The sequence below is a fragment of the Fundulus heteroclitus genome, chromosome 10, assembly GCF_011125445.2.
Source record: "Fundulus heteroclitus isolate FHET01 chromosome 10, MU-UCD_Fhet_4.1, whole genome shotgun sequence".
In the NCBI taxonomy this organism is placed as follows: domain Eukaryota; kingdom Metazoa; phylum Chordata; class Actinopteri; order Cyprinodontiformes; family Fundulidae; genus Fundulus; species Fundulus heteroclitus.
The window spans coordinates 28639590-28651812 of NC_046370.1; the positions used below are offsets into that span (position 1 = coordinate 28639590).

At 39.0% G+C, this 12223-nt stretch overlaps 1 protein-coding gene across 1 annotated transcript; it reads left to right on the plus strand.

Annotated features, from left to right (window-relative positions):
* Positions 1 to 1300: 1300 nt before the first annotated feature.
* On the plus strand, positions 1301 to 11905 carry LOC105919968 (ATP-sensitive inward rectifier potassium channel 12). Its single transcript, XM_021312242.2, has 2 exons — positions 1301 to 1803; positions 9730 to 11905. The coding sequence occupies exon 2, from the start codon at positions 9889 to 9891 to the stop codon at positions 11209 to 11211; it is 1323 nt and encodes a 440-aa protein (XP_021167917.2). The 5' UTR covers positions 1301 to 1803; positions 9730 to 9888; the 3' UTR covers positions 11212 to 11905.
* Positions 11906 to 12223: the final 318 nt, after the last annotated feature.

Here is a 12223-nt window from a genome sequence, read left to right on the forward strand (position 1 = left end):
GGGTTGAAGGACCGGACAGGGCCCAGAGGCGTCCGACCGCCATCAGGGGTGGTAGCTTTTACAAACGTCATATGCATTCTAGCTGTTTTCATCCTATTGTTGGCTTCCACGTACCAACGAAATGCAGCAATGACCCCAAACCCGAACAATAAACAAGAAGGAGCAAAGTGAAAAAAGTGAATAAAAATCTACGGAACACAAAATCTAACAAGACTTAGACTAAAGTACTTTCTCGATAAAGTCTATAGAATATTATCTGGGGGTTCTGAGATGAAAGGCCGCAATTTTTCTTACCACTCTGAAGTCTGTCTTGAGAAGCATTATTATCACTTTTTCACCGTGACTTTGTCTGTTGAAGTAGGGGCTTTGTTTTAAAAAAAAGAATTTACATTTTTGAGTCTTGGCTGCATTATATCATCTCAAGTTCAACATTTAAAACATGTAGACTGATCAAGCCTTTACTGCCCAATTATTCCCCAATGAGATTTTTACCACATATCTATTTTGTTTGAAAACACACAAACCTAAGCAGTTTTTAGGGCTTTACTGGCATTAGATAATGTTAAAACAGTCCAAACTCTGAATCCTCCTTACAACGTGTTATGGACCAGTCAGTCGTGTAGCTCGTTAACATCCTCTAGCAAGTTCATAAATAAAATCCAGTCCAACTGTTTCCTCTGGAAGTCACTTTATTTGTAGAAACCGGGAATTTCGAAAACCATGTGCAATTGTACTAATGAGTAAATAGGTGACTTTATTTAGTGGTACAAGAGTAAAGGAGAACTGAATACAAATACACAAAACACTTTTCAGTTTTGCACTTATTAAAATAACATTTTCACAATCATACACCACAGTATGTTGATCTTTAACATAAAATCTATTTATTATGTACTGAAGTGTGAGGTTGCAATGTGAATTTGAAAAAGTTCAATGGGTGTGAAGACTTTTGCAAGGCACTGTAAGCTCACAACATGCACCAGTGAAAACAATGACTCAATTGTCCTTTTTTGTGCGTGGCATCGACATAATAAGCTTCTATTCTTCACGATGATGCTTCACCTACTTTTCACTAAACATGATGGTGCTCTGATGGTCTGCTTGTGTTTTCTGAATGATGAGTCTGTGCATCAAGTTGCTGTCAACTGGTAGTGCCATGATGTAGGAGGGAGGGTGAGACACCAAGATAGGGAGGAAAATAGAGGAGGGGAGGAGAAAAGAGAGGGAGGGAGAGAAAGAGGAGGGCGGCTGTGATACCACACGAAGCAGGAAGAGAGAGAGAAAGAGAGGGGAACGGGAACAGCAATGCAACTAGATCAGATTGCAAAAGAATGATAGAGGGAGCAGTTTGGGGACATTTACTGGTTTTAGGACTTAAAAAGGATAGAGCAAAGGACTGAAAGTAAGAAGACCAGCTGAAACGACTGCCTCGAGGATGGAGATACAAGAACCTGAATTGTCGTTTGGATAGCTCTCTTAAAGCTCTTAAAAGCTTGCACCCGCTTTGCAAGTCAGACAGAGTGTGTGGCCGCAGCAGGGCCCCCAGGTTCTGGTGTGATCCGTCAGGGTCACAACTGCAAATCGTCTGCACTGACTAGAATTAAGAAAAGGATGAAGAAGCCCAAAGGTGGTTCAAGCCGTGTGCTGAGGATGACAGAGTGGCGCTCCTCGGTTTTTGAGTAAAGTCAAGGTGTATCTCCGGTGACAGATGCACAGTATGCCTCAATTTGGTTAGTGGGAACGCTGGGAGAGACGATACCACCCTGCAATTCTGGAGCCAAGTCTGGAACAGGTGGGGAAAAGGTAAGAAGAGGACACAGAACTTTACCTCTTACTTCCAGCCTGACTGTCACATCAATATTTGTCAGATGTCACTGTTTGGACTTGTGTAAAGACAGCTACTGTCAAGCTACTGTTCCAAGGGGAGAACATCCACAGTCATTCCACAGAAAGTCAGTCTCACAGTAAATAGTAAAATTTCATTCAATATTTTCTGAGCATCTGTTCTCAAACAATTCAGTAACATCAGTTAAAATAAAGCAGCAAATTAAACTAGATCTAGTTATTCCAAGCATTTAGCCTGTCAGTAGGATAAAAATATCTAAAAACACCTGAGGAAAAGGAAAACAGCAGGAATTCAGACAAAAGAAATTTCAAGAATTCAGATATGTTTAATTTCAAACCCCATGTGCAGAAGACCTAACAACTCAATAGATCAAATGTTTTGCATTTTTGTTTTAACAGACCACCATTGTATTTAGTACAAATAAAAATTTTTATCGTAACAGGCTATGTAAACTGAGGTTCAGTCAATATATAGTAGTAGTAGTCTTATTTTTCTATATTGTGATGTATTAATAAATAATCGAATTCATTAATGAATTGAATTATTAATATGCTGAGTCACATAAAAACATAGTTATTTAATTTTTTACATTTATTTGGTTATAATAAACTTGCCATTCACCAGAAATCTAAATATTAATATCACTTTGCAAAATATATAAAACATGATGGCTAACATTAATGAATAAATAATCTACATAGATGATGATTATTATCATCATCAATGTTATTAGTAGTTTTAACTGTAGTATTAGAAGTAGATTTAACATTTATGACGTAATATGCCATTTTATTATTTTGCTATTAAAATTATGATGCAAATTGCCAATTGGGTTTTGGAGACAGGCAAAAAAAAATTATTAGTTTAAAAAAAATTTTTGGAACAAGGGAATTTAGCAGATTTATCAATCTTGTCAGAGTGAAAAAACACTATCTGCATGTGACAAAAGCACATAAGGACATGGTGATCTTTGTCATCGTACATCTACAGACGTTCCATATTATGTCTCAATAACGAGCCAATTAAACACAATAATGTGAGAATAGAAAGCAGACGTGTGCACGTGTTAATGGATAAATGTGTTGTTTCAGGGGCTTGTTTAAAACAACCTGCAATGATGTGCAGGTACCAATAAAAAAAAGAGTGGATGAAGATTATGTAATATATAGATTTACAAGTAAAGTCTTCTCAGAGTATTTTGGTTTCATTCACCTACTCATGACGACAAAATACAAACAAAAATATTTCAGTTCACTGGTTTCTAAGACTCATTGTGGCTGTATTGTGTTAGGTAACAGACTGTGGCTTGTGTGCTCTAACCAACCAGTTTTGGTTAAAATTAGAAAATTACAGAGTGAAGGTGTGATGTGGGTGAATCAGCCTTTGTGAAGTTGTACAAATAATAATACAAACTGCTCCACTAGAGCAACAAAGCCCGGGGAGAAGCTTGCATGTGGGAATGATCACTCAAAGAGAAGCAGGTGTTTGCCCAGAGAAATAGCTACAGGAGCAGCAGGTGATAAAAAAAAAAAAAATCTACCTGCAACGAGTAGAACCATTTATTACAACAGTAAGATGGGGATCCATTTGTGCTTGTATGTTCCGTAAAGTTTCCTTATTTTACTGTATATTACTGTGTTTTGGAAGAGCAGCCTGAAATATGCACAGGAACTGGCCTACATACAGGAGCCTACGGGTCAGTCAGCATCTAAATCTGTTGTATTTCGCCGTGTTTGTATGTTGCCGTTGTAGCATTAGAAATGGTAACACTGATTACTGCATTACATCTAAAGCTAGTTTTATAGTGAGCTTCTATTTAGACAACATCTTTGTAGTCTTGAGATGGTGCGTTACCTATTATAAGGAAATGCTTTTAGGTCACTTGAGACCAGGTGAGTTCCACATGGTAAGCTATAGGAAAATAAAGCGACACCTGAGCCTCAGAGCTTCCTTCACAATGGCCTCGGGGGGTGGGCCGGGATCGCAGATCCTCAGCAGCTCGGTTTCCTGTGTGCCTTACTTGAGATGAAGTCCCCTCTCCCACTAGACCTCTTTGTTCTCCCCAATCTCTCCCAATTAGTTCCATTATATCCAATTAATAATCTTATTCAGTCTAATCAGCAGCAAGCTTATCTGCTTCGTATCAGTCCCTTCTTTCAAATTCTCAGAAATTACAAATCACAAAGAATCTTTCTCTTCCTCCAGTCGATGCATTGACTTAACTAGAATAGAGAGGCAGATAAAAAGATCCTTTTAAGTAAATCATGCATTTAAAAATGTATGATCTTACACTAAAATAATGAAGAAGAAAAGCAAACAAACTAATCTTTAAACTGACTATATTTGTGTAATGTAATTCAATGCAATTGAAGCCTTTTTGTAGATTATCGGTCATCCAGGACATGACAATCCTTAAAGATTTCATAAATAAAATAAGCCATTTCATAGCTTATGGCCTTCTTCTCCTGCTCCTTGAAACAGGAGAAGTTGCCACATGCTTAAGCACTTTGGAAATCATTTCTGTACTTATTACCTTGCTCTTTTATGTCGTTTTAGCCAGGTTAAATTAGTAATGCATAACTTCTTGTTTCCTTGAGCTACCTGAATATTTTATCTGAATAGAGTTATACAATTATTGATAATACGTTGTATTATCAGTAATAGTGCATTAGTCTCTATTTTCTTTTTTGCCTTTCTGATAAGTTAATTATTTTTTGCTTTATACCTTAGCTTTAAATTTGCTAGTTATTCATTACAAGTCTAGTGTATAACTCTATCTATGTGTTTTTGCTGCTGTCATACCCGAAGTTGCCCAGTGGGCAACAATAGAGGTATTTCTCATCTTATCTTATACATATGCTTTGACACATAGGTCCCTTTCTCCTAGCCACTATTCAAAATGGGGAGGACAACAGCACATGACATTCAGCAAAGCCAGATTAATTTCGATCTTCACTAGTCTTGAAATAATTTCAAGCAAATATTCCCTTGTCTGGCCGTATCTGCAGTCGGAGCAATAATTAAGACGTTTAGAACAACTGGAACTGTGACAGACAAAGATCATTTTGCCACCATCAAAAGGGTGGAGATTGATTTAATGGAGTTTAAAAATAAATCTTCAAATGTCACTGCTTGAAAACTGCCATAGAGAACTGGACTCACCGATTCCTGAAAACTAATCTGAAGGCTTTGTGGACATCTTTACTTTGGGTAACATTGATTGTAGAGGCGTCATCTGTTTGCGCTGCACAAAAGGGTTTAGGATTTTCAAGCACTTACCTAATTACTCCAAGGGCTCAGGAAGACTTTTTACTTTCATTTAACAAACCACTTGGACACCTGACACTGCATGGCTGCAGTATAATGTTGAGTCTATGCACCTTTAGGGCTGCTCAGGTCATGCTTGCATTGATGCGACAGAGATGTGTAATGTAACACGCGATGACGACGCTGAAGTTCTTTATTAGTTTCAGTTACGTAACAAAGTCAGCGCAGTTATCTGTCTGTTACATAGACAACATAAGAGCGTGGGGAATTGAGAAAGACGACTTCTATTTTTAGCACTAACAGCTGTTTGTTCGGATGTGTTATGTTGTCAAAAAGCATTTGCAAGTATAAAAATAGTGACATTAGTTACAGTACATTTTCCTGTGTAAAGTGTGCATTTGACCCTAAGGGACAAAATTTTAGGGTCTGGCTCCAGATCAGCAGATCTTCCACCTGAAAGAGTGTAAACGTCAAAGGAGGGATGTAGTGTGCATGGCAGACAGCAAGGCACTTGGGATTTGAGAGCGCACATGAGTGAACTGTTCAGTCTTTTGGGTCCAAATCAGACAGGCAGACACAGAGCAGTAGAGGCTAAACAATAAGATCTGTCTGCACCCAGGGGGACTTTAGTCCACCTCCCATGGGGTGAACTTCTTGACCCCAGGGCTCAGAATTCAGAGCACTGGTAAGGTTATCTCCTGCCTGACGGAGGCAGTGATATAAGAGATGTCCCAACATCATCCTCACTCATTTTTCTCTAAAGTCTGTGGAGCATGCGGTGCCTTGCAAAAAGTATTCACACCATTTGAACTTTTCCAGCTTTGATCACATTGCAACCACAAATCTCAACTTAGTTATGTGATAGGCCAAAACAAAGTATTGTATAACTGTTAGGTAGAACAAACTTGATAAAGATTTGCTAACTTTTTTTCAAAAAGAAATGTTAGAAGTGTGGCCTATTTGTGCCCCCTTTACCTTGATACCCTTATATAAAATCTATTGCAACCAATGCATTAAGAAGTTAAATGATATAGTAAATCAAGTTAATTTGTATTCAATTTAACCTCAGCATAAATGTTCTTTTTTTGGTAAGAAGAAATCCTTTGTGGTTTGCCTCTATTCATGTAGGGCAGCGGCCTTCAAACCGGGGTCCCCAGACCTCCGGGGGTCCGTGAACCACGGGTTGGGGGTCCGTGAACCACGGGTTGGGGGTCCGTGAAACACATGTTGTCGGACCTGAGGAGGCACTGCTGATGTTGCGTTGGGGTTGAGCTAAGTAACACAATGGACAAATATTTAACTCCATCCACTTGATCAAGTAAGGTAAAAACCAGTTTGGCTTTATCTCTAATATTAGGTGTATTTCATAGCACAAAAGGCTGTTTAAAAACTACTATCAGCATGAGGGATCTAAAGGGGGTCCTTGGAAAAACGTTACCGTTGCTAAGGGGTCCTTGGCCACGAAAAGTTTGAGATTCCCTGATGTAGAGGACTCAGCAATCATGTAGAAAAATGTGCTATGATCAGATGTGATCAAAATCAAACTTTTTGGCCTATAAACAAAAAGCATCAGAAAACTGCACCTGCACATCATTGCAAACACACCGTCCCCATGGTGGTGGCAGCATCATGCTGTGGGGATGACAGAGTGGGCAAGACAGATGGAGCTAAGTACAGAGCAGTCTTGGAAAAGTACAAAAAACTTGAGACAGGGCCAGCATGACAGCCACCCTAGATATACAGCCAGAGCTACAATGGAATAGTTTAGATCAACGCATTTTAATATGTTGGAATAGCTTAGTCCACATCCAGTCCCAAACCCAACTCAAAATCTGTGCCATGATTTGAACATCCAGTCCCAAACCTAACTCAAAATCTGTGCCATGATTTGAATATTCGGTGTTGCTTCCCTTCAAATCTGACCGAGTTTGAACTACAAACCCCAAAAGACTGGTGCTACAGCAGAAGATTGTTGAACAAGGTATGGCTGAATGTACGCCACACCTTCCAGACAAGAAAAATAATCAAAAACCATGTATGATTTTTATTCCATTTTAATATCATATTTAATGTTATATTTTATAAATTATGCACAACTTTGTGTGGCTGTTACACATACATTCCCCAAAGAGTACATTGAGGTTTTTTGGTTTTAACAATACAGAATGTAAAAAGTTACAATGAGTATATGTTTGCAAGTAACTGAACATTTTTGGATTGAGTTTTAAATCAGTGATTGGCTTTTTCCTGGTAGTATTTCTGTAAAGTCTTTAACTACAGATAATACAGGCCAGGATACTGGTGAAAACCCTGCTTTACCCTTTCATGAAGCACTAATGGAAGTGGACACAATTTCAGCACATCCTCTCTGTATGATTAATAACTTCAAATTTTACAGAATGAGGTCAAATAAATAGTCCTTTGTCAGCATCTCTGTATGAAGCATCTGGAATTACATGTCTAATAAATCACTGGTAGACACACAAGTCTTTTAGGAGTCCCAGTACACACAACCTCAGTACGCCCATGATAAACCTATAGTTAAGGTAAGACAATGGCAAACTTAGGCCACAACATGACAAAAAGAGGAGCGCAGCTTATCTGTTAGATGTGTAATGACTGCACAACATGTTGCTCAAAGGTTATAAATATAACCTAAACATGCTAAAAAAAATGAACATGTGAACAGTGTCCTTATTTCTGATGCACATACGTATGAAAAGCTAAAATTGCTAAAATGATTACACAATCTAAGACTTGAAATGTGCTCACATTCTGGAATTGAAGAATAAACGTCTTGGTAGTGACTTATATGGATAGCTTTGATTTTCTGAAGCCAGGTTCTGTGATAATATTGTCATCAATAATTCTGTTGTAGGTATATGTCCTACATATTACAGGCAGTTTGTTCAAAAGTAGAGAAATCTTGATTGTGCTCATATGCTAACAGCTAGTCAGTCCAGTTAGTTGTAGCTGATTTGGGCAATTCAAAACCTCTCAAAGGGAAAATCTTTATATTCATGTGACACAAAACCATATTGGTGTATATTAAAAATCTGCACTTTCACAAAAAAACCTTGGTTTAGCTTCCTTCTGTCTAGCTTTTAGCCTTCCACCACTTTGATGATTGCTTCACTTTTTCAGACTCACTGTAACATGAAATATTTTGAGGTAAGGGGTCAGTTACTGATAAAAACGTTATAGAACCTTGCATTAAAAATCCAAATTATTCTTCTGGATATTATCTACAGTAGATAGCTCTCTTGCTGTCCTAAAGCTAACAGCTTAAAGCTAATGGCTAGTCCAAATAAGGAGGTTGTCTTCTACAATCTTAAAATCAACTCCAGTCTCAAAACGTTTTGTGTGAAAAATGTTTTATGAACCTATGAACTGCTGTCCTATTTGTTCCAATTGGTTATTTTTTGGAAAAAATATCATTTTCTTAGAGGGAAATAAAGGTTGGGAGCTGTGCGCCACCAGTGATCTACCGGTGTGTAACACGTGCCGAGAATGGAACAGGTAAAGCTTTCTGGTCAAAGTAAAGTAAAAATGCCATGGTGGTTGAAGTGAATAATTTTACTGTTACTTTTACTGTTTTTTACACTGCTTTATTTTTGTGTAATGTACTCCAGTTGAAAATATTTTACATGTTCTGTTCTCAGGTTGTTTCACATATAAAGATCATTTGCAGCGCACTGTCTACTTCTCCACCTCTATTTCCTGTGTAAATTATCTTCAGCTTCAATGTAAATTGTTTATTGATAAATGCTTAAAACATTCTCATAAACTTCTAAGATTTTGAGATTAAAGTTGTATTAAAACAGGAGAAGTCTGCTTTGGTCTTGGCCCCTGTTGGACTAGCTTCAGTCTCTAGCTCCCAACTAATCTGGATTTACCCAATTACAAGCCTTAAACAGAGCATGATTTAAAAAATCCTAAACTGTCCCTTTGATTAGCTGTCACTTCTAACTTTCTTAATAGTTTTAAAGAAAAACACAGGAAAGGTAATCTGACGCAAGTGGTGATAGTGCGAGGCCAGCCCTGCTCTTGTTTGGCTGACATCAAAAGGAAGGAGGACTCTTCTGGGAGCATTAATTGGATTTAACTTCATGATGATTAAAGAGGGCAGGAAAAAGAGGATAGTAACCACAGTAACTGGATGTGTTCTAACACTGAAGATTCTGGACTGGGAATTACAGCAACACACTTCCTACAAGATGTTTAACTTGGCTCTTTAGGGTTTCATTGCTGTTTGCTTCAGGTTAACTAGCCCAAACATGTAGGAGATACCTTGAAATGTTTCCAACCATATAAATGTACCTGGGAAATTGTGTACAAAACCACATTTCATGCTTTTGTACACAAAAACCATGATGTTATAAAAAGATTCAGGCCCAAGTTGTGCATCTATTAAAAATATAATTTGTTGTAAAAATAACTGGCACTGCACAGAAAGGCACAGACAAATAAGTGCCCAGTTTAACCCTGCAGAAAAACTATTGTTGTACATTGTGTGAGTTAAAAACTATGATTGTTAATTTTTTTGGTAATGGGTATGGTGTTTTAAGTGACGTCATCATTTTACTCACACATTCTCTCCTCGACACTCTCTACAGGGACTGGATTCATGCACAGAGCTTCCACTCTGCCCCCCAAATGACTCACTAAAATGCAGCTTAGCCACTGATCAAGCTGCGAGTGGCCTTGATCACGCACTTGGACTCCAGGCCTGCCCTACTGCTAAGACTCTGCAGCTGGAGACGACGTCAAGGAGCATGAGTGTGGGAAGAATCAACCGCTACAGCATTGTTTCGTCAGAGGAAGAGGGCCTCCGCCTCACTACCATGCATGGCATGAACGGCTTTGGGAATGGCAAGATCCACACACGCCGCAAGTGCCGCAACCGTTTCGTGAAAAAGAATGGACAGTGCAACGTGCAGTTTGCCAATATGGAAGAAAAGTCGCAGCGTTATATGGCCGACATCTTCACCACATGCGTTGACATCCGCTGGCGATGGATGCTAGTAGTCTTCAGTCTTGTGTTTGTTATTTCATGGCTGGCTTTTGGGTTGGCCTTTTGGGTCATCGCTTTACTGCATGGAGATCTGGATAATCCAGCTGGAGACGACAACTTCACTCCCTGCGTACTACAGGTCAATGGATTTGTTGCTGCGTTTCTGTTTTCCATTGAAACACAGTCAACCATAGGGTATGGCTACCGCTGTGTGACTGAGGAGTGCCCAGTGGCGGTCTTCATGGTGGTCTTCCAGTCAATAGTGGGCTGCATCATTGACTGCTTCATGATAGGCGCTATCATGGCTAAAATGGCAAGGCCTAAGAAGCGCGCACAAACACTTTTGTTTAGTCACAATGCCGTCATTGCCATGCGGGATGGAAAGTTATGTCTTATGTGGAGAGTGGGAAACCTTCGCAAGAGTCACATAGTAGAGGCCCATGTCAGAGCACAGCTAATCAAACCTCGGATCACTGATGAGGGGGAATATATTCCTCTAGACCAGATAGACATTAATGTAGGGTTTGACAAAGGCTTGGACAGGATTTTCCTGGTTTCACCCATCACTATTCTTCATGAGATAGACGAGGAGAGCCCTCTGTTTGGAATCAGCAAACAAGACCTGGAGAGTGCAGACTTTGAGATCGTAGTCATCCTGGAGGGAATGGTTGAAGCAACCGCCATGACCACACAGGCTCGCAGCTCCTACCTGGCTTCTGAGATCCTTTGGGGCCACAGGTTTGAACCAGTCCTGTTTGAGGAAAAAAAACTGTACAAGGTGGATTATTCACACTTTCACAAAACCTATGAGGTGCCGTCCACCCCTCGCTGCAGTGCCAAGGACATGGTGGAGAACAAGTTCCTTGTGCCCAGCTCTAACACCTTCTGCTATGAAAACGAGCTGGCCTTCATAAACCGGGATGAAGAGGAGGAGGAGGAGGAGGAGGAGGAGGAGGATTTAGGTGGGGGGAGCAGAGTTATGGCAAATCTCAGCCCTGACCGAAATAGCCGACATGAGTTTGAACGTTTGCAGGCCACCAGGGCATTGGATCAAAGATCATATCGTAGAGAGTCAGAAATTTGACCCTAACTCATTGACTAAGCATCAGATTCCTTTAACTTTATCCAAGGACAAAATGCAGAACAATGCAAAGTGCCATAGGAAGAGCTAAGTATATCAAAAGAATGGAAAACAAATATAAAACCCTAAAAAGGGATTTGGAAATGCAAGTGTGTACATCTTTGAAACGGTGGTAAGTAATTTTTACAATCAAGAAAAAAGACCCTCTTCCTATACAGAAACTTGAATGTTTTTTCACACGGTCATTCTCAGTTAAGAATGTTCAATGCTAGTTCATTGACAGAACCTTATGATACATCTTAGGTGTAAATACATTTCTGAAGCAAGCTCTTTTATGTGCAGTACCAGGTATAAACCGAACTTCAATGTGTTCTTGGCCACCAATAATCCTGTTTCCGATCCTCTCTAAGCTTATCTTACCAGACAAGCATTAAGGAAGACATTGAGAATTCAGTCACTCCTGCATTCAGATACAATCAGTCATAATAAGGGACCATAAAGCACAAGTAAGCAAGTAAGACATAAATGAATTTATATTCTGGCACAAAAATTAAATTTATACAGAAAAAGAGCAGAGAACATGTAAGGGTCTTTTACTTTGACAAAGAATGTAATGAGCAACTGAAATGAAACAACACTTCATGTATGGCATATTACAGCACTTATGACACTAATGGCTTTAAATAAGTATTTTATATCATGACAAAGGTAAATAACACCTAAAACCATGCAGGGAATGCAAGAAAACAAAAGCAAAGGTGGTGGAAAGTACAATTTCCATTCTATAAGGACATGCTGCAATAATTGTTTTAATGAAGGTAAACCATAAAAAGCTGTTCTGATAAGGAAGAACAACTGAGAGGAACTGCAAGCACATTTTCATATAGCATGTAACTAAACAGGTCAATTGCAATCAGCCATGAACTCCAATTCCAAATGAAAATCTAAGCAATAGTTTGCATTTTTGTTTAAATGTGGTTGTGTGGAGCCGTTACAAGGTATTAGTGTCTTATTA